The sequence below is a fragment of the Eretmochelys imbricata genome, chromosome 1 (genome assembly GCF_965152235.1).
Source record: "Eretmochelys imbricata isolate rEreImb1 chromosome 1, rEreImb1.hap1, whole genome shotgun sequence".
Classification (NCBI taxonomy): domain Eukaryota; kingdom Metazoa; phylum Chordata; order Testudines; family Cheloniidae; genus Eretmochelys; species Eretmochelys imbricata.
Genome location: NC_135572.1, coordinates 335131095 through 335158878, shown reverse-complemented (window position 1 = coordinate 335158878; position 27784 = coordinate 335131095). Strand labels below are relative to the sequence as shown.

The window sequence follows — 27784 nt, the reverse complement described above, 5'->3', positions numbered from 1 at the left end:
TGACTCTGGCATTTTTGTAAAAATAAGTCCAAATTCTCTCTGTAATGATAAATAGAGAAGGAATCGGATAAACTGTATCTATTATCATATTATAAAGATGTAGAAAATCTTTGTTAAATGTAACTTTGGGATACATTTATCCCCCAAATCAGTCTATAGTCATTCTTCTTTCACTGATGAATGATAAACGATATGCAAAAATGGTATGATGGTTTATCAATCTAAATGTTTACACTTTATGTCAGATGGAAACATAAGACCCAATCCTGCAAGTAGATCTGTGTGGGAAGTAAATAGGGCTCTGCAACAGTCTGCTCACAGGGATCTAGTTGCAGGGTTGAGTCCCTAATCTGTGTTATAAAAGAGAAATGGAATAACAATTCTTTGTGAATGAGAAGAAGTACTGAGCATTGGCCTTACTTTGCTCCCATTAAAGACAACAGTAAAACTCTATCTCTACCTCGTTGATTGCACAGATTAATTATGTCTCCTTGTGCATCCAAAATTTTGCATGAAACTGTAAATCTGGCATTTCCCAATTTTTCAGTGCTTGATTTCACAATCTAATGCAATCCTTGGATGACTAAACAAGGGAATCTTGAGTAGGAATAGAGATATTATTTTACTATTGTATTTGTCAGTTGTGCAACCAGTTATGGTGTCCACAATTTAAGAAGGATGTTGATAAACTGGAGAGCATTCAGAGAAAAGCCATGAAAGTGATTAAAGGATTAGAAAACATTCCTTACAGTGATAGTGTCAAGGCACTCAATCTATTTAGTTTAAAAAAGGAGGGCAAGGGGTGATGACCACAATTTGTAAGTGCATACACGAGGAACAAATATTTGATAATGGGCTCTTCAATCTAGCAGAAAAAAGAATAACCCAATGGCTGGAAGTAGAAGCTAAACAAATTCAGACTAGAAATAAGGCATAAAGTTTTAACAGTGTGGGTAATTAACCACTGAAACAATTTACCAGGGGTCATGGTGTATTCTCCATCACTCGCAATTTTAAAATCAAATTGGATGTCTTTCCAAAAGATATGATCTCGGAATTCTTTTGGGGAAGTTCTATGGCTTGTGTTATACAGAAGGTTGGACTAGATTATCAAAGTGGTCCCTTCTGGGCTTGGAATCTATGAATCCAGGAGCTTTATAGAGGGTGGAGTAAATATCTCCCTGTGACGGGGTGCATCTACCCCGCTCTGGCTCTGCAGGGGTTAACTGTGCATTGCAGGCTGAGGAAGCCACACCCCTTCGCCTCTGCTGGGCATGCTCAGCCTGGAGGCAAGCCATAAAGGGAAGCAGCCAAGCTCAGTCTGGGCAGGCTTCTGAAGGGAGAGGATGCAGACTGTAGGCTCTCTCCAGGGAGCTGCTACAGAACCCGACCCCAGAAGCAAGGCCTGCCGAGCCCCAGATGGATTCCAGGTGGCCTGACCAACCCAGAGAGGAGGCTACAACATCAGGAGCTATGCTGCCTGAAGACCCCGGAGACCTGTGGTAACAGTGGCCCATCGCCAGCGAAGACAGGGTAGGAAGCAGCCCAGGGAACTTAGACTTTGCTCCGGTGGGTGAACAGGAGAACCAGTCAGCGTGTTTTGGAAGGATCCCCACTGTCTTGGTGGTGAGTAATCCCGCCACTGCCAGGGCCCTGGGCTAGGGCTTGGAGGAGTGGTGCCACCCCTCTGCCCTGAGTGGTGTGCTACTTCTCCAATGGGCCAATAGGCCATGCAACCCCACAGAGGGGTGTGACTTTATTGCCTCTGGCCATTAGGCCTCACTGCCCTGACTGTGAGGGGCTTTTGTACTGACTTGGGCCATTAGGCCACACTACCCTGACTATAGGGGGTTCTTGTATTGACTCTGGCCATTAGGCCACATACCCTGACTGTAAGGGGTTCTTGTACTGACTCTGGCCATTAGGTCACCCTGCCCTGACAGTGAGGGTTGTTTTATGGCACAGCTGATGCAGCAGATCGCCAGTCAGCACCAGCTCTGTATGATCCAGCATCAGGAGAAACAACAGTAGCTGCCGCAAGAGTTGGCGGCCCAGCATCAGACCAACCAGGAATGCCTAGTCCAACAGGTTGCGACATGACTACAGCTGGCAGTACTGTCAAGGCCCATCCCTGCAGGGGTAGGGTCAGGGGATACCCTGGTGGGGCTACCCATGCGCCTCACCAAGATGCGGCCTGGTGATGATCCCGAGGCATTCCTTGTTACTTTTGAACAGGTTGCTACAGCTGCCTGTTGGCCTCCTGAAGGCTCGGCCACCCTACTGGCCCCCTATTTGACCAGCCAGGTACAAACTGCCTACCGCAACCTGGTTCCTCATGAGGCCTGGGATTACTCCCCTGTGAAAGCTGCCATATTAGACCATACCAGCATTAGCCTGGAGACCTATCAAAATGGTTCTGCAAAGAGCAGTAGCCTCCAGGAGCTTGACCATGAGCTGTGGCCCAATGCTTGCAGGACTATTGCTGGAAATGGCTGAATCCGGAGAATTTAACTGGGCCCCAGGTGGCGGAGCCCATAGCATTGGAACAATTCACACAGATCCTCCCAACAGGGGCAAAGGAGTGGGTACAACACCATCACCCAATGGCCCTGAATGAAGCTGTCTCTTTGATGGAGGATTACCTGGCCACTGAAGGACCTGAACATCAACCCCCCAAACCAGAAGGACTGGCAGGGTGAAGCTGGAACCCTGAGGCTCAGCAACCAAGACCTGAAATGGGGAGACCTCACAGTAAACCCAGCTTAGCGAGGCCCCCACAGATCACCGGTGGGAGCTGGGCCATACACTTAAACCTGTGGGGTGAAGGAACTTCTCCAGGCATGTTGGGAACTCCAGGACACAGCTCAAGGGCCCAAGTTCCCAAAGGGCTCTGAGTGTAGACAAGAGGAGCACTTTTGGTGGGACTGTCTGTTTATGGACTGTGCCTATGGTCAGGTGTGGACAGCAGACCGCCGGGCCCAGAAAAAGGCCCCGACCAAATTCCTGGTGCCCGGGCAGGTGGATGGTACCCATGTGATGGCCCTCATTGACTCAGGCTGGAGCCAGACGCTGGTCTGGGCCAGCTTGGTGGACTCCCCAGATCTAGAGGTGGCACCAATATATATGCAGTGCATCCATGGGAAGGTGCAGCCATATCCCACCACCAAGGTATGCCTGGAGATAGGCCAACACAAGGAAGAGTGTTGGGCGGGCTTAGCTCTGACTTCGGTGTACACGGTGGTCTTAGGACATGATTGGCCTTGGTTCAGCGAAATCCTGTGAGCATTGGGGGACTGGACTTTGGAGCAGGAGAAGTCAGGGTCCATAAGGAAGGAGTTCCTGCACCAGGGGTGGCAGGATGACCTGGATGAGGGTCCCTCCAGCCAGACTAGAAACCTCACACCACGCACTACAGCGCCCTAGACAACGGAGCGAGTCAGCCAAGAGTGGCTGGAGCTAGATGGGGATTTCCTTCAGGAACAGAGGGAAGACCCGACCTTGAGCCAAGCCTGGGAACTAGTTCTGGAGGTGGGAGACCAGGTGGGCATTGGACTAAGATGGCCCCAGGGACCACACATTTGAGATCCACAATGATCGTCTCTATCGGGTGACCTAAGTTCCGCAGACCGGAGAGGAATTCTGCCAACTGCTGGTTCCCAAGAGGTTACGTTGAGAGCTGTTATGATTGGCCCATGTGGTGCCCTGGGCTGGCCACATGGGACGAGAGAAGACCCTGCAACATGTATCACTGGGGTTCTTCTGGCCTGGTATACACCAGGAAGTGCAGGACTTCTGTGCTTTGTGCCCGGAATGTCAGTGCACAGGCCCAAAGGAGGTACAGCAGGCGCCTCTGATTCCACTCCCAGAAGTGGGAGTACCCTTCGAACGGATCAGCCTAGATCTAGTGGGACCCTTGGAGAATAGTGCATCCAGGTTCCAGTATATTCTAGTGGTAGTCAAATATGTGACCTGCTACCTGGAGGCCGTCCCGCTACAGACCATCACAGCTCTTGCCATAAGCTGCAGAGCTTCTGAAAATTTTTGCCAGGGTCGGGATACCCAGGGAAATATTGACTGACCTGTGGAACGAATGTCTCTTCCAAATTGATGGCTTAATTGTGTCGTCTATTAAACATATGTGCCCTCAAGACATCAGTATACCATCCACGGACTGATGGCCTAGTGGAAAAATTTAACGGAACCCTGAAGACCATGCTCAGGAAGTTTGTGGATGACAATCCACGACATTGGGACAAACTAGTCCCCTCACTGCTGTTTGCGGTGCATGAGGTCCCCCAAGCCTCGACAGGATTCTCCTAGTTTGAGGTCCTTTATGGGAGACAGCCAAGAGGGATCCTATATGTGCTCTGAGAGACCTGGGAGGAACAAGATTTGAGGGTCCTGGGATCAGTCCCTTACATCCTGCAGCTGCGGGAATGCCTTCAGAGGCTTGGATAGTTCACCTGGGAAAATTTACTCCAGGCCCAACAGACCCAAGAACTCTGGTACAACAGGGGGCCAAGCTATGGACCTTCGAGTCTGGGGATTGGGTCTCGCTCCTAGTGCTGTCATCAGAATCTAAGCTGCTAGCCAAATGGCAAGGACCGTTCGAGATTGTTTGACAGGTGGGACCAGTGGATTATGAGGTTAGATTTCCTGGATGATGAAAGGACATCTGGATATACCATGTAAACTTCCTGAAGGCCTGGAAGGCCCAGGAAGACCTGCTAATCACCCCATATCCCCCGGAGCCCAAATTGGGGCCGGTAGCCAGGGGATTCCCTGACCCAACACCAATCACAATGGGGCAGGATTTAAGCCCAGAGCAACAAGCGAGGCTACAGCGGCTGGTCCAAGACTTCCCCTCCATTTTATCTTCCTGTCCAGGATGGATGAGTATTACCAGCCACCACATAGACACCATTCCCGGACAGAAGGTTCACAACCAATATCGCCCATTTCCCCGGAAAATGTGGGAAGTGGTCCAGAAGGAACTCGAGGCGATGCTAGCTCTGGGGTAGTGGAAGTGAATGGAGAAGCCCCACAGTCCTAGTCCCAAAGCCTGATGGGACTGTGAGGCTCTGTATAGACTTTATGGGAGTCAATGCCATCTCTCGCTTTGATGCGTATCCAATGCCCTGGATAGATGAACTGCTGGAATGACTGGGTAGTTCTAAGTTTTTATCAACACTAGATTTGACCAAGGGGTACTGGCAAATACCGCTCACCCCGACTTCCAGGGAGAAGACAGCCTTCCCTATGCCATTTGGCCTATACCATTTAATCACATGCCCTTTGGGTTACATGGGGCCACGGCAACATTTCAGCGATTGATGGACCAACTATTTCAGCCACACAGGCAGCATGTGGCTGCTTATATCAACGATATTGTGGTCTACAGCACAAATTGGGAGGAACACCTACAGCATCTCACTGCAGTGCTGCAAGCCCTGAAGTAAGCAGGACTCACTGCAAACCCTGCCAAGTGTCACCTCGGATGGAAAGAAGTGACCTACTTGGGGCATACGGTGGGGGCAGGCCAGCTCCGTCCCCTGGTGGACAAGGTACAGGCCCTGAGGGATTACCCCGCCCCTACGACAAAAAGGAAGGTAAGGCAATTCCGGGGATTGGCCGGCTACTACAGTCGGTTCATGCCAGACTTTGCCACGATAGCCGCCCCCCTCTCTGACCTCACAAAGAACTCCTGGCTGCAAAATATCCGGTGAGCAGAGAATTGAAAAAGCAACTTACCAGGAACAAGTCCTGTTCCTCCCTGATTTCTCAAAACCGTTTATTTTACAAACGGACGCCTCAGAAGTGGGGCTAGGGGCCGTGCTATCACAGGAACTAGATGGGGAAGAACACCCTGTGCTGTACCTAAACCGGAAGCTGTTTCCTCGAGAGGTCAAGTACTCCATCATCGAGAAGGAAGCGCTGGCGGTAAAATGGGCAATAGGGACCTTAAGGTACTACCTGCTAGGGAGCCCCTTTTGGCTAGTTACAAACCACACTCCCCTATGATGGATCAACACCATGAAGGATTGGAATGCACGGATTATGAGATGGTACCTCACCCTCCAACCCTATGATTTCAGTGTGTCGCACCGTCCAGGTAGGACCCACGCTAACACGGACTCTTGCCTCCAGGCGGGAGGGAAGGACAGTGGGGAAAGACCCCTGCCGAGTACCATCTTGAGGGGTAGGGTGTGTGATGGGGTGCACCTACCTCCCCCTGGCTTTGCAGGGGTTAACTGTGCTTTGCAGACTGAGGAAACCATGCCCCTTTGCCTTTGCTGGGCATGCTCAGCCTGGAGGCAAGATATAAAGGGAAGCAGCTAAGCTCAGTCTGGGCAGGCTGCTGAAGGGAGAGGATACAGACTGCAGGCTCTCTCCAGGGAGCTGCTACAGGACCTGACCCCAGAAGCAAGGCCCGCTGAGCCCCGGACAGATTTCAGGTGGGCTGACCAACCCAGAGAGGAGGCTGCGCTGTCAGGTGCTACGCCGCCTGAAGACTCTGGAGACCCATGGGAACAGTGGCCCACCACTGGTGAAGACAGGGTAAGAAGCAGCCCATGGGACTTCGCCTTTGCTCCAGTGGGTGAACCAAAGAACCAGTCAGCGTCTTTTGGAAGGATCCCCGCTGACTCGGTGGTGAGTAATCCTGCCACTGCCAGGGCTCTGGGCTGGGGCTCGGAGGAGCTGGAAGAGCCCAAGTCCCCCTACCTGGGGTGCCACACCCCCTGAGTGGCACCCTACTTTCCCAATGGGCCAATAGGCCATGCAACCCCACAGAGTGGTGCAACTTTATTGCCTCTGGCCATTAGGCCTCACTGCTCTGACTGTGAGGGACTTTTGTACTGAGTTAGGCCATTAGGCTATACTACCCTGATTGTAGGGGGCTCGTATGTTGATTCTGGCCATTAGACCAGCCTGTACTGACAATGAGCGTTACTTTATCAACTCTGGCCATTGGGCCATGCTACCCTGCCTGTAAGGGGCTTTGGTATTGATTCTGTCCATTAGGCCACACTGCCCTGAGCTGAAGGGCCGCTCTGCTGACTCCAGCCACTAGGCCATAATACCAAGTTCCACAATAGGGTCTTCCGCATAGGACCTAGCCAGCTGCAGTACAGCCTCTTCCCTCTCTTGTGACCAGACACCCCGTGACGGGGTACACCTACCCCACGACACTCCCTGTATTTTGTTTTTATTTTTTCTTTTAATCTTTGTATGGCAGCTTACTTATTAAAAGACTGAACTTGTAACTTACTTTCAATTGATTCCTGGTTAAACATAATTAACTCCTTAACACTGCAAAATCCCCATTAAGCAAAATTCTTACTAATACTGTTCCCATTAAACATCAGTCATTACCATTCACTGTCATTCAGCTAAATTGGTTTCCTGTGAGGCATCACAATAAAATAGCAATCCTGACTAAGTAGACTCTATACAGTATATATCTAGGACTTTGCATTTGTAAACCATGGAAAATTGCATGTGTATGAGCTCTTTTTAGTCCACCTTGAATAATTAGTTTTGAACATATTCAGAATGTGTCAGTAAATCAAGGTAATTTGTGGGAAAAGTATGCAGTTAATATGTCCTCAGTGATACGTGTGGAATTTCTTATCCCAAGGAACTGCAAAATTGATACTTAATACTTTTACTGATTACATAATAAAAGAAGCCTTAAAATCCTGTATATTAAAGATTATGAATCCCTTAATGAAACTTCCTATGAAAATGAACACTTTTCTGAATACGGAATTTCATTAGAAGTAGAAAACTAATAGGAAGTTAATGGGTCATATTCTTCCCTGTTAACTTCAGACACTTTGATGAATGAATTTTTAACTAAAGTATTTTTAAGGAATCAAAAGACACATTCTTCCAAAGTAGCAGCACTAAGGAAAATCATCATATTTAAATGGTATTTAGGGTGCAAAATTCACAAGTCATTAACATCAGGGTTTTTGTTTTGTTTTTACTTAGGCCGCTACTTGGAATTTTTTATAGGGAATCAGATTGGTGAGTCACATTTATAGAGACATGAAGACTTCATTGAGTACCCACATACGAACAAATATAACTGCAACCATAGAAAAGCAATATAAATATAGCAAAATGGCCTTCAGAACTGCACATACAATTTTAGGGAGACCATCAGAAGTGAAGATGGAAAGAGCAGGAAAATCACTGTAAATGGCAATGACAATAAGATTTCCACGCTCCTGTCATCCCGATAACCCAAGTCGGGGTTGGTCAGGCAATCTTTTATAACCCTTTTCCCTTACATTCCCACACCTAGAACCATATTGATTAGGTCTCAGCCTTTTGCCCATGTTTGCTATTTCAGGGGACCATAATTAGTGGTCCAACTGCTAGCGTAAGCTATTTGCCTCAATACATTTCCCAATAGTTTTGACACATGAATGCCATTGCTCCGTGGTTACATATACCAGAAAGCCCCTAAACTAAGTCTGCTAATTTAAGATCAAAACTCTTATTTTGCTGCTTGTGTTTATTACAAGACACAAACTGCTAAATCTTATATTCACTGGCAGCAGAGACCCAATCAGGACCACCAGAGTGCCACCAGTCAGATCCCAGGACTGGAATCCTTTGTTGGAGTTGAACTTCTTGTTCTGGTGATTGGGGGCAGGTTGGCGCTTACTGGCTCCTAAGAGCCTTGTAGATAAGAGCTCAAGACCCATGGTCCCTGGCTCAGAGCAATTGTGTAGTCATTAACTAGCACATAGTGAACAGCATTTTATTTCTAGATTTGTACTCCCTATTTTTTTATTGTATGTCATTTCTAAATATGTTTGAAAATTAGGCTCTTTTCCTACTTAGGATGGCATCCATATCAGAACAATTGACTTAAATAGACTTATGCTGATTTACACCAGCTAAGAATATGGCTTACTAGGTACCCTATCTACCGAAAAAAACAGATGTGCACTGCCAACCACCATTTTCCTGTTCTCTGAAAGAAGAAGAAAATAAAGGCCAAAAGGGCATCGGACACATGGTTCACTTAGCAACCCTTCCCACACATACTCATGTTTTGTTGTTGTATAAAACATTTTCTGAAATGAAAAGGATAACAGCAAAGAGCACAAGATAAGACAAGAGTTAGTTATTTAGACTGGGAATAAGTTTACAATGATTTTTTTTTTGCCTAAACTCAAAAGTAAGCTCAAGAGTTCACATAACATTTGCATGTATTTCTTACACAGTGATCTTTATCTCAGACACAGCATAAGCAGCATGTGATTTTGTAGCTGCTAATGAAATTCTGTGTTTTAGAAGTTGAAACCAGTGTTCAGAAGAAATGACATAAATTATCAGTCTATGTTTTACAGCTGCCCTGGGGCTGCAGTAACTAATATAATCCTCACTGTTTTTAAACAGAAAAATTCATTTTACTAAACGCATCCAATTTGTTGTTATTCTGTTTTATTTTGCTTTTTACCCAGAATTTATCTCCTTTGTCCCGCTTCATAGCTTCACTCTGCAAAGTGCTATTGACAATGGCTGCATGGTGTCCACTTTTGCAAATAATAAAAAGGCAGGAAGGGGTGAACCCAGGATTTAGCGAGATTACAGAACGATTTGAATAGGTTGAAAAAATGGCCAGATGTTGGGAAATTGATGTTCATTATTAAGAAAATGCATTTGGGGACGCTCTACCAGCAGGGCAAATGCTCAGTAAATGGATTCAAGTTATATGAGACACATAGAGAGGGAGATACAACGCAGAGCTGAAGTGAAGAGAGCCACAATGGTGTTAACATTTACCACAGTGGCCAAAGCTACCTGCCAAGAACTGGGAAAAACTATGGTAATCAAAGATACCCCTTAATTGTCACTGCTTGTAAGATGTTGATTTGTAACATACCCCTAGGCTTGTATAATCAGAGAGCACATAAAAATTATCTACATGCACAGAGGAGCATAATGCTTGCTTATGATCTGACTGTTCTCTTTTTACTATCTATAATGACATTTATTATTCATTATTAATTATTATTAATTATAATGGTTGTTGTCATGAAGAGAAGCCTGGAGAAGAACTGGATTAGGACACCTGATTATGTTGTACTCATGTCCTTCATTAATAGTGGCTGTTTGATGTGTAAGCTTATGTAAGATAACTGGTTTTACTATGTCTCAGTTTCCCTATCTGTACAATGGAGATAATGCGATACTTACTTTGCTTTGTAAAGCACTTTGAGCTCATTTGATGAAAAATGCTACATAGGAGCTAAGTATTCTTCTTCTTCTCATAGTGACTTAATAGAATGTGGGAACAGAAAGCATAAAGATACTAAGATAAAGCTGCTCGTCAAAAAAGAAAAATAGTAGATACTTGGGACAGAAAAACCACAGCGTGTTATATTTATTGAGGCACAAGCAGGATAAGTCAAGATGAATCTTTTTGTCTTTCTATCTAAGCTTCTTTTATTTTTATATTCTGTACAATGTAAAACCATTCTTTCCTATAGCTACTTAAGCTAAATTTCCCCCAACCTGGGGCTAAATTACGATGCAGTTTTGCTGGGAGTACTGTGAAGAAGCTCTTAGGCCAGTTGCTACCATTAAATATTATGGCACCTATTTTCAAACGCAGGCATGTGCAAGTGTATGCAAATAACTGCATGTGCTTGTTATGCACAGAAATACCCAGTGCACATATACACATGAGCTATTTGTGTATACACATGCCCAACATGCTCATGCACACAGGCCAAAAAGTTCAAAGAAATGGGTCTAAAGTCAGGCTCCCAAAGTCTTTGACATTAACCATAAATAAATGGTTGATTTTAATGGCTGGGAAGTCAATGCGATCTCTGGGTGCTCAATACTGTAAATCAGGCCATTCATTTATGACAACTACCCAAAAATGGATTTGGATGCCTGATTTTAAATATCTTCTGAACATTTTAGACTTATGATATTTCATGTATAACTTGGTTGTGTACACTTGTATGTAAGGATCCATGCCAAATTTGAAAATCTGACTGTGTATGTCAAGCTTCCAATTCCCCATTTGTAACCACTACTCTACACTCTTTACAAAACCAAGGGCTTGATCCAAAGCCCATTGTTATCAATGAAAAGACTCCTGTTGACTTTTTGGGCACTGGATAAGGCCCTGTGGATCCTGTTTGAAGTCCAAACATTCACTCATTCACTAGCTGTATATTTAAAGTAAAAATACTGGGCCAGATTCTCATTTATGGCCATAGAACCTTAATGCAGCTTAGGAGAGGTACAGAAGTACCCTTTCCATTCCCCCAGTCCAGGAACTGCTCTTCACCAGGTTAATCTCCCTAAACCCGGAGCTGCTGTAACCTCCACTAACTACCAACAGCTACAAGGAAACATAACAGTTGCCAGGATTTGCTAGGGCAGGGCAAAGTCCTGGCCAGGCCTCCTATGCTTGCAGTGAAGAGGAGGGGTGACAGTTGCTCTATAACACCTCTGCATCCTCCCATGCACAAGTGATTTTCCCTATTTCCCCAAGATTTAGGACTGGTTTGTGCTAGAGCAGCCAGAGTATAGCTCAGGTCCCCCATGGTCCCCCATTTTCTCCAACACTGACAGTAGCAAGATTATGTTTTGTTCCAGGGAAAGTTTGAGTTTTTCAAAGAATTTGATTTTGTCCAACTGTGTATTTTTAATGCTAATGTGTGGCAGAAGTGGAAAACATTGCAACACGGAAAGTTTCTAATGTAACACTATGAAGTTCATGCACACAACTTTTGTATATTTAGCTATCTAGAGACAAAATAGTCTGGAATCAGACAGGACCTACTGACTCTCCTTGACTTCTTCATCTCTAAAACCTATAATTACCAACATTTTTTTACTGCTTTTTATTTTAGCAACAGACATGCTACAAATACACTGCAGAGAGCAAATGCAATTCTCAGTTGAAGTTTCCTTATCTCCTGGAGTAATGTTGCATGCACACTTATAGCACTGGAGGTAACAATCACTCACCCTTTAGGCTGGCTCTCAAACTCTTCTGCCCACTGCTCCTGGGTATCCTCAGTGGAAAGATCCACATCTCGGGTTGTGGCAAAATTGAACTCACTGCCTTCAGTTCCATGGAAATAAATGGAGTTTCCATCTGATTGACAGCTATGCTATAGATAAAAGGAACATGCAAGAGGTGGTTGTTAAATGGTTTTTGTTTTTAATGGCAGCTGTCTTGCTCACGTACAATCAGAGCTCAGAAAAAGTCATTAAATTATTTAGCATTGACACCTGAAACAGAACAAAAAATAGTTTGTTCATTCTTCTTTATCTTTCTTGAACAACTCCCAGTTATTACTGCCTCTCAATATCATATTTTCTATTGTCTTCAATTTCAGACCTCTGTAAAGTGTATAACTTTGTTTTCATAACAATAACAATTTTAAAGCATTACATTGCATCTAGCTCAGACCAAAAATCACATTCATATATTCAAATAACTTAGTAGTATATTCAGTCTAGGGTGGATGTTTTGCCCGTTTAGAGGTTCAGAGACATGTCTTGAAACAAATGCCAGATCTTCTTTGCCTGAATATTTGCCAATGGAGTGTTGCGGTTTGTTATTATTAGTCATATAAATGATATTAAATAAATAAATTAGATTTAGATAACATAATAACGTTTGGACTTTTGACATTTATAAATGAAAAACTATTACATATGTTTAATTCAAACATATCATTTTCTGTCGGCACCATGTTGCTGAGATTCTATTATTATTAATTTGTATTAGAGTAACACACAGAAGCTGAACCAAGATGGGGGCCCTCTGGGCTGAACTCTGTATAAACGCAAAGCAGGAAGCAATCCCTGCCCTGAAGAGCTTGCAGTCTAAAGAGACTGGGGGGAGGAAAGGGTGAGGAGAAAAAGGAAACATTATTATTCCCAGATGGGAACTGAGGCACAGAGAGATTAATTTAGTTGCTCAAGCTGACACATGAAATTGGCTGCAGAGCTATGAACTGAACACAGATCTCCTGAATCCAGTCTGAAAGAACATCCTTTCTCCAATCTTTTTAATCCCTTTCTACATATACTCTTGGTCTGTGAAAGATGCTTTTCATCTGGCTTAAAAATTCAGAAGAAAACCATATATCTTTTCTTCTTTCTGAAATCCCAGTTTTGCTGGTGGCTAAAATTTCCCCATTTCTAGTGACCGGATGAAAGGGGGTAAACTTTCAAAATGTGAGAAAGTTGATCAAGGAACTTAGTAGCATACAATTTCTGTTATTAAAATAATTAGTTTAAAACACTTTTCAAGAGAGCCTTGGGTATATTAAAAACTGAAGGATGAAACAAGAATTGGTTAATTAGAATAATTTTCCATTACTATCACAATTCATAAGAATGAGATACAATAATGAGATTTCATACTCTGGGAATTATTGCTGGATGCGAAGTCACATTGACCTTTTCAGTATTATCTATGCTGGCTGCTCTAACTCAAACCCCTCATAACTGGTGACTGTCTGTAAAGGGGGATGAGTATGATGCCCAACTAAACTAATAAGAAAGAAAAAAGGTCAAGGTAGTGTCAGGGTAATTCCATAACTTATATAAGATATAGGCTATGGAAAGCAATGGAAAACTGCACAATATTTCTTTTCATAATTTCATAAGAACAAAGTAAAAATGATGATGCTTGGTAGCATTCCAGAGCTCATCGTCAATTTAATACTATGAGAGCAAATTAAAATTGAAGCGAGTTTGCCAATGATTTTCAAACTTGGGTACCTAAAGTTAGGCAGTTTAGTTCCTATTTAGGCTTGTAAATAGGAGACCCAATATTCAGAGGTGTAGAGTACCTGCAGCTCTCATTACTAGAGAAGTAACCATGTCTGAATTTAGCCCATTGACTTTTTGGTCTAAGGGCATGCAGATTGTTGCTATATTTATGTTGGAATGACAGTCAGATTCAGTGCAAAATAAGAACTACTAAACTTCACTTAGAGAATGAAACATGGTATAAAGATATAAAGAGAATTTCAACAGCTGAAATAAGTAAACTTCTGTGAATATATTTAGCCCCAAATAGAGGTCAAAGCAATTATGAGATTTAGAAATGCTGATAAGCCATGAGCTATGTTTACTCTAGAAATAACAAGAATTCTACCACAAATATACAATAAAGCTTGAACCAGTCAAGAAAATACCATGACACATTAAATATGAGACAACCCAATATACCTACAACTGAAAGAACAATTTTTTTTCCACTGGGTTGTGACACAAAGTATGTATTGATAGCAACTATTATCTGAACACAGTTTTCTATTTTATACCTCTCTGAAAAGCATCCCTTGTACTACATTGTTATTAACTACATATGAAATGTATTTTGCTCATCTATTTTAGTACCTTTTATGTTTGCATATATCGCTCACTTGAGACTTAAGAGTAAAATTAATTTGTTTATTTTGTTACTTGATTTTCAGTATATCCATTTGCAGAATGGGGAGGAAGCTAGCCATTTATCTGTCATTCAATCTGCCACAAAATTCTTTTTTTATGCTCAGAAATAGTGAAAATGAATATACAGAATGAAAATTAATCCTTAGGCTGCAGGATCCAACTTTTCAAGTTTAGGTCTTGTTTTATCTTTTATTAAACAGACAGAACTTAAAGTGGAGAGAATTATCTACCATAGTTGCATATAGACACTGGAGCATCATTTATAGATCTAGTATAGTTCTCAGTTGGCAAGTTACAACCAAGCATTCATTTGATAGCTGACTATACCGTTTGTAATTACTTACTTGATGAAAGGCAGCAATTAAAATCTACCTCAAACAGATGTAACCACATTAACATTTAATGGGTAGTATGTCCTTCTGCAGTCTACAGTAATATATATTATGGTAAGTGTGACGGAGTTGCCATTAAAGTAGACTGGATAAGTAAATAGTCATTTTGACTACAGAGTAAAAAAAAAGTCATTTTTATTGTGATGTACTGCAGCTGTGTGCGGAAGCTTTGCAAAATTCAACAGGACACAAAGCTATAACTTATCTAATTAGGTCTATAAAACTATATTTTTACTTTCAGATAAAGCTCTGTTGTGTCTGTGTTTTGGGTTGTGTATGTGTGTATATTCCATACTTATTTTGTGTTAATTAGGTTAAATTGACCTTTGTTCAGGTTAACTTTGGCTGTAGTCAACTTTTTTACCTGTGACACAGCTACACTGGAGAGAAAGTTTAAACTGAGGTTTATGGGTTTATTGTTATGTGAGTTACCAATAAAGGCAAAGCCCATGAAAGGGAGTGGCAAAGATGTTCAAAACTGAGGCTTGGATTTTTAACAGAGTCTAAAGGAGCCAGGTACCCCTATGCCATTAAAATCCCTGCCTGAGTGTCTAAAGGTGGGTACCTAGAAATCCATACTGGGATACCTAAACGTAAGTGGCCTGATTTTTAAAGACACTAAACACCCATAGTTCTTATTAGTCACAACGGGAGCAGTGGGTGCTTATCAGCACTTTTGAAAATCAGCTCAGCATTCTGTTCAGAGAAAGATGGGAACTCCATTGATTTACAGATTTTTGGTCTTGATCTCAGCCTTCAAGAGCCTTACTCTGACCTGCCATGTTATCTGTGAGATTTGTTTTCCTTATATAACCATCCTCAGTTTGTGCTTCATTTCTGATTTACATTTAAAGTTTTTCTTTTTCTTTTATCTTTCAAGTTATTACTCTTAGTGCTTGGTATTGCTCTTTTTTATTTCTGTTATATTCAATTCACAGCATTTTGATCCTTACAAAAAACACTTAACTAAATTTTCAGTCAAGCAAAGCTCTACTGATACACTTCAGTTCTGAGCCACACCATCCCCCCCAACAATGTCAGTCTTGTTCAATCATCTAACAGACTGCTGACTGTGCTGAATTACAGTGCGCATTTGTGATAGGGCTCACTGTGTACCCTGGGGACTAAAGTAAGACCATCACGCTCATTTTCTCTTTTGATCAAAATATGATTTGAATCCAAGCCTCTAGGAGTGAACGGTTACTATTTTTACTAATGTTCTATGTCATCTCATTCCCAAAGTAAACATTCTGTGTCAGGTTGTAATTATTTGTAGTATTTAAAGTTTTTAAATCTAGTTCTAATGGGTTTTCTATTAAAGAAAGAAAAGTACTAAAATGTGAGCAAAGGTATTATGAGCCAAATCCATAGCTGGTATAATGTGAAGGCATAATTCCATTGATGTCAATGGAGTTGCACCTGCTTTTTACAGAAGTTAATTTGGCCTTGCATTTAAGATACTGGACATCTTTTATCTAAATGATCAATTTAAGAGTCAACGTTCTCAGTTATATCTTGATTTATACTTTTTTGAATGTGTATGCAACATTAGATTAAATTGCTAAATAATATTTGTAATTCAAGAGACCATATGACATCAGTACATGAATGTATTTCCCTCTGTTGTTATTGAAGCATCAATTGCAGTTCCATAGTTAAAGCTGCATTGAGTTTTGCATTTAAAGCAGGGATTCAATCACATATGAAGCATACACCATATCACCCTCCAAATTACAGCATTCCCTCTGAGTACAAAATCAATTTTTCTGAAAATTTACAAGTATATGGCTTAGTTTATGAGTTAAAATTAATTTAGAAAATGGATCCTTTAAGAAATTAAAAACCTGTGTCATTCCATAGTTTTCTTCTAAATTGTCTTAATAATAGAATAATTATTCCCATATAGTTCAAACTTCCCATATAGTTAAAACTCACTGAAGTTATGTTCAAGCTACTTCTGAAAACTTTGTTTTAGGATTAATGGTCATTTTTTGTTATTCTTCACAACTGAAAATTTTTCTTCAGCAGAGTCTGACAATTTAATGTTCTTCTACAGAAAATTCCATCACCTCTTTTAATATAGCGGCCACCTCCTATTGTTCTCAATGAGAGTGAGGCTACAGAGCTGCCATTAGCAAAATGGTGTGTCAAGGTTCCTTCCCCATTCTGACCTCTGGGGTACAGATGTGGGGACCTGCATGAAAGATCCCCTAAGCTTATTCTTACCAGCTTAGGTTAAAAACTTCCCCAATGTACAAATTTACCTTTTCCTTGAACAGTATGCTGCCACCACCAAGCGTTTTAAACAAAGAACAGGGAAAGAACCCACTTGGAGACATCTTCCCCCAAAATATCCCCCCAAGCCCTACACCCCCTTTCCTGGGGAAGGCTTGATAACAATCCTCACCAATTTGTACAGGTGAACACAGACTCAAACCCTTGGATCTTAAGAACAATGAAAAATCAATCAGGTTCTTAAAAGAAAAATTTTAATTAAAGAAAAGGTAAAAGAATCACCTCTGTAAAATCAGGATGGTAAATACCTTACAGGGTAATCAGATTCAAAACATAGAGAATCCCTCTAGGCAAAACCTTAAGTTACAAAAAGACACAAAAACCGGAATATACATTCCCTCCAGCACAGCTTATTTTACCAGCCATTAAACAAAAGGAAATTTAACACATTTCTAGCTAGATTACTTACTAATTAAACAGGCGTTGTAAGGCTGCATTCCTGATCTGTTCCCGGGAAAGCATCACACAGACAGACAGACTGCTTTGTCCCGCCCCCTCCAGATTTGAAAGTGTCTTGTCCCCTCGTTGGTCATTTTGGGTCAGGTGCCAGCGAGGTTACTTTAGCTTCTTAACCCTTAATTTTATAGCACTGTTTTCAGAAAGGTGGTTACCCTTCCCTTTATATTTATGACATGGTGGATTTCAGAATGGCCTCTGCCTCCCGTGGTTGCCAGTAAGAGTGAAGCCATGCTGTCCTCAGGGAAGATGGCAGCCACAAGAAAATGAAAAATGAAAAATGAAAACGAATGTATGTTTAAAAATCAATTTAATCAAATCTGGTACTAAAAATACCCATTTCATACTAACTGCAACTGTATGGCTATTGCATGCCATTAAGGCAAAATTAAGGTTGCTTGGGTGTCTTAGCTGTGCATTCTCATACCTCAACATGTATGGATTCCTTTTCAGTTTAACCTTAACTCTGACTTTCCTGAGTTTCTTATGCATGATTTTTAGGGTAATTAGAACATCCCTGTAATGCTTTAGTGCTAAAGTTACTGGCATGTATTCAATATTGACTCCAGTTTAACCTAGGTTTTATCTGAGAATTTTTTTTTGTACATAAATTGCTCCATTAAATCAGTCCTTTAAATTGCAGCTGTGGTATTATGTTAAGTTGTGTTATGTTGTATCACATGGCAATGCAATATGCAATGGCTAAAATCTAAATGAACAACACATTTTTGGAGTGGATACAACTATCAGTTTGTCTAGCAAACACTGGTCCACTTTTTGGCATGTTATCAATAGACTAGGCATCCCTCTAAAAGCTTATAACTTGAATTATCCATGGGTGTTTCAAATCCAGGAATAAAAAAATCTTCCACAGCACAATATGAGGACATTAGATAATCATTTGAAGATAGTGACTATGGGAAAGAGCACAGAATGGTTTCAGAATCCAGCTTTTGAGAAGAGTCTGTGTTTGATCAATCCTGCATTACTCTATAAGTTACAGTTTTTAGATATTATATCATCTTTTAGATATTATATCAGTCTTTCACCTAATTTAGGAAGATGTCTCTAGGAAAACCTACTGATCTTCTGAAGGTTAGAAAAGTTTCAATTAGGACTGTTCTAATCTGTTGGATTTCAGAGGCAAATGACTAAAAACACATGTGGTTATTCTCATAATTGTTTTTGTTTTGTTTATGGATTGGATCAAGGCTCAGAACCTAACTTAAGAAATATTCCCAGATTTTTGCTATCACTGTGTCCTTCCTAACCCTAGTGCTACACTATATGACAATACATAGTTGCATAAAGAGGTATTGGGTAAAATTTTCAAAAGTAATGTAGGCTCCTAAATCACTTAAGCACTTTTGAAAAATGTACTCATTATTAATGATTTGTATTACAGAAATATCTAGAGGCCTCAGCTGAAATCTGGGCCCCACTGTGCTAGGCACTGTAAAAATACATAGTAAGAGACAGTTCCTGCCCTGAAGAGTTTACAGTCTAAATCAGGGATCTCAAACTCAAATCATTATGAGGGCCACATGAGGACTAGTACATTGGCCTGAGGGTCGCATCACTGAAAACTTTTCATAAAACAATATAAAAGTATAGTCAAAAACAAAAAAAATGAAGAGTAATATAGTATGCTATTAAAAGTCAATGTATTAACTTTTTAAAAACTGTAATGCGAAGAGGTGTTTTAATAAAATATAAACACCTGTAACTATTCCTTATGTGGTCAGTAACACTGTTGATGATCTACACCAGGGGTCTCAAACACGCATCCTGTGGGTCTTTTCCTGCGGCCCACCATAGGCGCTGACTCTCTCCTGCACTGCGTAACACTTTCCACCCCCCTGGTCACAGTGCAAAGTTGAGAGGGAAACTGAGGCTCACCTAGGAATTATAAAAATGTTACAGAAAATTTCCACTTCATCACAGACACTGTCCAGTGTCCCAAAAGAGACCCCTGGGCAATGGGGGGGACCTAGGGGTGCCCAGAGCCCCTAACAGAGAGACCTCTGGGTGATGGGGGGGACCTCTGGGTGCCCAGCACCCCTAACAGAGAGATCCCTGTGTGATGGGGGATGGTGCCCGGTGCCCCTAACTAACAGTCTATCACAGGGGTCTGAAACATATGGCCCCACTCCTACCCTATCTCTTCCTACCTCTTCCCCGCCCCCATTCCAAACCCTTCCCCAAAGTCCCTGCCCCAACTCCACCCCGCCGCCCCTATTCCAACCCCTTCCCCAAATCCCTGTCCCTGCCCTGCCTCTTCTCCGCCTCCTCCCCTGAGCACGTGGTGTCCCCGCTCCTCCCCCCTCCCTCCTGGAAAGTCCTAAGTGCCGCCAAATAGCTGTTTGGTGGCGGGAAGCGCTGGGAGGTAGGCAGAGGAGCGGGGACGCAGTCCGCTGGGAGTGTGGAGGGAAGAGGGGAACTTGGCTACGGGCGGAGTCGGTGCCTATGGTGGGCTGCAGGAAATAACTCCACGGGCGCATGAGCATGTTTGAGAGGGGAAACAAGTACAAAGAAGTCACACAGCAGATCAGAGGACAGAACCCAGATCTTCTAACTTTGAGTCCAGTGGCCAAGTTACTGGACCATGCTGCCTCTCAAAATAAAAATATTTGATTTCAGTTTTATAAGTGTGGCACGGTAACACTCTGGTTTACAAGGTCTGCAGGGACATATGAAACTTTCATAAAATAAGATACCAGTAAAACTGTGGGAATATGCATTACAAGACTGGCAAGGGAACAGAGAGACACAAATTTGGGTTAAAAATTGGGGGGGTTCATAAAAATCAGGCTTCTTTCCTATTTGTTTATGTCAAAAATTGTGAATCAACAAATATTATCCTGTTTCCCTGATTGTATGGATTTCTTTTGCTTGAAAGGCAGAACACAGTGTAACTAAGTGATACAATTTTGCCATTCAGAAAGCATCAAAAGGAAACATCAGTGCTACATTCCCCAGTGTAACAGATTTTTGGCCTCACTTGTGGATAACATCTTCTTGAGGTTGATCCCCATACTCAGATGTAAATGTTAGTGGCTTCACCTCTGTGCTTTTAAAGTATTCTCAGTCACCTTTACCATCATTTAATTAGGTTTTTATTAAAGATGAGCACTGATGCACCTCTTTGCAGTATCTCTCTGGGGCCTAATGGCCCTGACGAGTCTTTCCAACAGCTGAAGCCTCACAATTAATTTTTTGGCAACATTGCTTACAGTGGATTGAATATACTGGGCATTTGGGCAATGCCAGCTTGCAAAGGGCTGGTGGCAGATGGAAAGAAATCTGCCCAGTATGCCTCACCTTTCCATAAGCAGAGTCATCAATTTCCTCCATTAAGGAGTTGTCACTCGGCCCACCCAGCTGGAAGAACATTACAAATAACCAAGCTGGCTGGCGGCACACAATTCAAATACAAAATGCACTTTAAAAGGAAACTAAAATATTGTTTGTAGGCCAATTGAAAATGCATTACTTTGACCACAGCCAATTTTTTAATGACTGTAATATTTTAAGTGATTATTTTTTGCCACTTCAGATTGCTCCTTAGAGAGGAGAGGTTTTTTTTTAATTAAAATCTAGGCATTGCAAATAGATGAGATGTTAGAAGCAGAGGAAAGAGAAACAGAATGAAGAAAATTAATTAAAGCTGCATTATTGGCAGAGTCATAAATTAGACATTGTGTCTTGCTGGGAGTGAGTTATGTTGGTATTTGGAACTTCAAGATTTTAAATGTGATAGCAGGTAGGTGGATTGAACTGATGTTAATACAATTCTAATTCACATACAATTTCTTGCCCTGCTAACATATTTAAAGGTATAATTGCCATCATTCGGAACTAAGCAGTTCTATGATTTTGACTATGAGGACTTCTGGGTTGAAGTCCTTCCTATGTCTAAAGGAAATATGATAATAGAATTGGACACATTTCCCCATTAGGTAAATAGAGTTTCTAACATTTTCCACATGTTAGATTTTTAGATAATTTACAGCAAGTTACAAAACTGAAAACTTGGCTAAGAAAGCAGACCAGGTGCAAGCAGGGTTATAGTGCACCTTCCCCTTGCAAAACAATAGGTTGAAACTTGCTCTGTAATGTGATGAGAAGCAGTTTATAAAGTGTGATTTTGCTCATCATTTCTTGTTACAGATTGTCATTCAAATGGTAGCACTAGAAACAATTCGCCTTTTTATGAATCAAGCAACATTAATTCTTTATGTGGAGTATTTTATGATGCATGTATAAATTGACTGTACAACTAATACATTGCAAACTTGGGATTAAAACTATTTTCAGCAATGGTTTGAATGGTTATTTGAACGGTATGTGTGCAGATGTGTTAGAACCACTGATGTTTTAGTATTCCAAATGTGTTATTCTACAGTAGTGAGCCTGATTCTGATCTTGCTTACCCGGGTAAAAACCAGAAGTAACTTTATGGAAGACAGCATTCAATGATGTGAAAGGAGAATCAATCCCAGTGGTTTGATCTCTTTTACATTTCACCAGTGTTACTTTACATTGCTTATATTATGCTGTATCACACAGTGAACTGGGAAGGCCAAATCCTTTGTTGTTTATAGTGACTAACTCAGTGTTTCTCAAATGCGACCACCGTGGCAGCATGTGGCCACCAGGGGGTTTTCCTGCAGCCACAGACTCCTGGGCTGTGACTGGGAAGGGGTCAAAGTAGAACCCCTTCCCCTCCCTGTTGCTCCTGGATGCACCACATTGGTGATGGTTGCTGGGGCCACCAGCAGGGGTTGGGCCCTGCCCCCCTCTTGGGGCACAACACTGGAGAAGCAGGCAGCCAGTGAGTTCCCCACCTTTCCAGGGGTGGTGGGGCTCAGGCTTTGGACTTCATCCCTGAGGTGGTAGTCTCTGGCCTCAGGGCTTTGGTCTCCAGCACAAGGCTCTGGCTGTGAAGCAGCGAGGCCCAGGCTGTGGCCGCACGGCTTCAGGCTCTGTCCGTGGGCCCTGTCCCCTGGCCGTGGGGCATTAGGCTCTGCTTCCCCTCCCCCCGCTGACTCCCCTGGCCACCCATCCAGGGCTTAATTTGTGTGTAGACAAGCCCTTAGTTAGAGCAGTCCTGTGGCTGCTCTGATTTCTCCTGGGGGTTGAGAATACAGGAGGCACAAAAGGTAGATTCAGTCAGCATTGTCCCTTTCACTCTTTTCTTGCAAGCAAACACAGTTAATACAGACCAGAGACTTGATTCCTCAACCTACTGTTTGATATCATTTTTAAAAACTACAAAGGAAATATACAATGTTGTTCATTTGAAATAAATAAATAGAGCACAATCAGTTCACAGTGGTAAAAATATATTAAAAAGGTCAATGCCAGGATGTTGGTGGTGAAAAAGAACACAGTGTGACAAAACTGTGTCACTCACACTGCTTCACTGGGGGTTCAATGAAGATTTGGAATTCTGATCTGGACTTGCTATTGTGGAGTAGTTTAGCCAGTCTTTTTGCCAGTGTCTTGTGAGTTTGCGTGCATGACTTCTCCGCTTGCTGACACCCAGCAATGCACATTCAGGAAAAAGATGTGGGAAAAATCCCAGATCTAGGATTGTGCAAATCACTAAAGCACTATGGGTGGGGGGCTAGGACGTGAGTTTAGCCAGTCAGTTGATGAAACCGCCACAAGTGGCACAGCAGCTGGCATATCTTTGTCATACACGGCAGATGCCTGCTCAATTAAGGAAGATATTCTGATTTACAGTTGTACTTCCAAGGTATTTTTCTGAGTATGAACTTTGATCCCCTTGAACTGGCACATTTTAAAAAAATTTAGATTGGAGTGAATGAAGTCAATCTTCTTTGTACACATGGCAGAACTATTTGGAAAAGCATGCAGTGTATGTTCAAAGCTGTTTCATAATTAACAAAATAGGGGACATGCACACCGGGAGAGTATCCCACAACAGGGTGCTCATACTATCATCAAGTGGATAATACACTGAGAAACATTTTTAAAACAATCCATTGTGTGCAGTACATCTCTTACAGTATTAGCCTATTTGATCCGGACAGTGTGTCTGAGTTTGATAGAGTCCCCAACTTTGGCACCCGAGTGATTTTAAGTGGCTGGATACCTGTCTTTATCTCTCCTTTTCTATCAGAAAGAAATATGGATGATTTTCTGTTCTCCCAATGTCGCCTGCTGTAAGGAGCAAGTACATGGTGAAGCACTTGTCAGATTGATATGCAAACGTGTAGATTTGCAACTGCTCATCTATTTGAAAAACATGCCATATTGCAGCTGCTTTGTTTAGGATGTGTTGTAGGTTGGGAGTGTATGTGAGAAAGAACGAATATGTGAAATGCCCTCATTTCTCTTTGGGTTTCTTTCCCTTTGTCCTATGAAATTAGTCAGCCTTATGGTATAATTTTTCAAGTACTTTTGGAGAGGAATAGAACACTCATCCTACATTTTCTATATGCACAACATAGACTGAATTAGTTGTGCAATAAAGTGTTTCTGACGAATAATAATGTCCAGGAAATCAGATTGATGTTCGGAAGTGTCAGTTAATTTGATGGGGGAAAGCCATTGATGGACTGTAGTGGACTTCAAGAAAGATTTTAATGTCAAACCACACAAAATGCTAATTGACAGGAAGTGGAGGGAGGGCATAAAAATGGCAGGCAGAGATATTTGTATGGCCACAGCAGTTTGGATATCAGACAAGGGTCTTAATGATTTGAAATGGAAAATACTGGAGTGCTGCAAAGACCTGATTTTTGGGACTGATTAAGACTGATTTTGTGAACTGCAGATAGCCATCTAAAAGAGAGTGTTGAAAAGTAATGAATGCAGTACGGTGATGAAATTTGCTGATACTGCATTGGGACAACAAGTGTATATCCACCCTCAACTTAATGAAGGGGTATTGGCAGATCCCCTTGATGCCTGAGGCTAACGAGAAGACTGCCTTCTTCACTCCATTTGGATTATATCAATTTAAGATGATGCTCTTTGGGCTCCATGGGGCTGTGGCCACCTTTCAGCGGTTGACGGATAGAATGTTGCAGCTGCCTGGATCACGTGCAGCTCCCGATATCAAAGATATTGCCATCTACAGTGAAGGGTGGGCTGACCATAAGGCACTTTACAACAGTATTATGTCTTCTTCTTTTGTATGGCAATAGTGGAGCAGTGAAAGCAATAGCACGATTACAGTTAGGTCTTAAGGTCTCTTATTCAGTCCAGAGCAGAATGGCAGCGACACCTCCAGGATGAGCACAGACAGCAGTACTGCAATCTCTTAAAGAGGCAGGATTGACAGCCAACCCAGCCAAGTGCCGACTGGCCATCTGGGAATTCACCTACCTGGGGTATGCAGTTGGAGGGTGATAGTTATGCCCTCTAGTGGACAAAGTCCAAGCCCTAGTGGACTGCTCCACTCTTTCCACTGAGAAGCAAGTTCATTGGTTCCTGGGATTAGCAGGGTACTATTGGCGATTCATCCCGAACTTCATCACCCTTGCTGCTCCCTTAACATCTGATAAAAGACTCTACACCCAAAAGGATCTACTGGATGATAAACTGCGATGAGGCATTCAGAACACTGAAAAGCCAGTTGAGCCAGGAACTGGTGCTATTCCATCTAGACTTCACAAAGCTGTTTGTCTTACAAACCAATGCATCCAATGTCAGGCTCAGAACTCAGAGGAGAAGAACATCCCATCCTTTTCCTCAGTAGAAAGTTGTTCCTGTAGGAGGTTGCATACTCGGGCATTCAGGAGGCAGCCCTGGCAGTGAAATTCCAATGTCCTGTGATATTACTTATGGGGGCAGCTCTTCTGTCTAATAACTGACCATGCACCAATCCTATGACTGAACTTCATGAACAATCAACCCATGCATCATGCAATGGTAACTCTTGCTGCAGCTGTATAACTTCCAGGTGTCCCAGTGTGCAGGTGTGGAATATAAAAATGTGGATTTCTTTTCACGGGCCCAAGAAGACCCAGAGCAGCTCTATGACACCATAGCTCAGGGTCTGAGGGAGAGGGGGTGTGATGGGGTATATAAACCCCACACTGGGGCCAGGTAGCCCTGCTCCTACAAGCCTGCTGAGCACACTGCAGTTGGAGGAGTGGGTTAAAAGTACTCCAAATCCTAGACAATGGGTTGTGGGAAGACTGCAGAAGAGAAGAATCCTTCTCCAAGGAGGTCAGACAGAAGGTGGAGCCTGAGAGGGGACCACATTGCAGGTAAGGCCCCCTGCAGCACCTTCCCCCACCATCACCCACTTTAAAAAGCAGCAGGTGTTGCAGCGCACTGCTCATTTGGGAGTTTGTTTGTGAAGCTATTGACTGATGGGACTACTGGAGCCATGCTACAAACAGAAGGGGCATACAGGTAGGAAGTACCCAGGGTGGCAGATCTAGGCTTTCTGCGGGGAGGAACCTGCCAGTGTTACTTCCCACAGGGCTCTGGACTGGGATCTGGTGGAGAGGAAGGGCCCTGGTCTCCCTACCATGCTTCACTAGTCACTACACCACCAGACTTTCAAGCCTCTAATCGCATGGGAACAAACGTGGCTTGGTGATTAGATTGACAAACTCATTTAACTTATCACCTAAAACAGAGTACACACTTAGAAAAATGGAAAGTTAGTGAACCAATCCACGCTCTTTTCTGGCAGATGCAATGTTGGTTTTGAACGGGATTTTTGACAAGAAGCATTATGTGAAAAACAATAACAGAAAATGTGGAAATGGCAGAAGTGCTAGGCGATCTTTTTGTTTTAGTTTTCAACAAAATGTTAGTAGTGATGGGACGACTAACAGTGAATCTCAGTGAAAATGAAGTAGGATCAGAGGCTAAAATAGGGAAAGAACAAGTTAAAAATTACTTAGACAAGTTAGATGTCTTCAGGTCACCAGAGCCTGATGAAATACACCCTAGAATGCTCAAGGAGCTGACTAAGGAGATATGAAATACACCCTAGAATGCTCAAGGAGCTGACTAAGGAGATATCTGAGCTATTAGCAATTATCTGTGAAAAGTCATAGAAGACAGGAGAGATTCCAGATGACTGGAAAAGGGTAAATACAGTGTCAGTCTATAAAAAGTGAAATAAGGGCAACCCAGGGAATTACACACCAGTCAGCTTAACTTCAGTACCCGGAAAGATAATGGAGCAAATAATTAGGCAATCAATTTGCAGACACCCTTGCAGAAGATAATAAGGTGACAAATAACAGTCAGCATGGATATGTCAAGAACAAATTGTGTCAAACCAACCTAATAGCTTTGTTTTACAGGGCAGCAAGCCTTGTGGTTAGGGAAGAAGCAGTAGACATGATATATCGTGACTTTAGTAATGCTAATGCTTTTGATACATCTCTCATGACCTCCTCTTAAACTAGGGAAATACAACCTAGATGGAGCTACTGTAAAGTGGGTACATAACTGGTTGGCAAACCTTTCCCAGAGAGTAGTTATCAGTGGTTGACAGTCAAGCTGGAAGGGCATATCGAGTGGGGTCCCACAGGGATCAATTCTGGGTACATTCTGTTCAATATCGTCATCAATGATTTAGATCATGGCACAGAGAGTACACTTATAAAATTTGCAGACCAAGCTGGGAGGAGTTGCAAATGCTTTGGAGGATAGGATTAAAATTCAAAGTGATCTGGACAAACTGGAGAAATGGTCTGAAGTAAACAGGATGAAATTCAATAAGGACAGATGCAAAGTACTCCAGTTAGGAAGGAATTATCAGTTGCACACATACAAAAATTGGAAATGACTGCCTAGGAAGGAGTACTGCAGAAAGGGATCTGGGAGGGTCATAGTGGATCACAAGCTAAATATGAGTAAATAGTGTAACACTATCGCAAAAAAGCAAACATCATTCTGGGATGTAATAGCAGGGGTGTTGTAAGCAAGACACGAGAAGTAATTCTTCCGCTGTACTCCATACTGATTAGGCCTCAACTGGAGTATTGGGTCCAGTTCTGGGCACTCATTTCAGGAAAGATGTGGACAAATTGGAGAAAGTTCAGAGAAGCAACAAAAATGATTAAAGGTTATTGAAAAATTGGATTTGTTTAGTTTGGAGAAGAGAAAACTGAGAGGGGGGATGTGATAATAGTTTTGAAGTACATAAAAGATTATTACAAGGAGGGTGGAGAAAAAAT

General features: G+C 42.4%; 1 protein-coding gene across 1 annotated transcript in view; it reads right to left on the bottom strand.

Annotated features, from left to right (window-relative positions):
• The window catches only part of RELN (reelin), a 455527-nt gene that overhangs the window by 167228 nt on the left and 260515 nt on the right, over positions 1–27784 (bottom strand). Inside the window, exon 11 of the mRNA XM_077807865.1 lies at positions 12013–12158. Coding sequence (XP_077663991.1) covers positions 12013–12158 — 146 coding nt within the window. The remainder of the gene's footprint in view (positions 1–12012; positions 12159–27784) is intronic.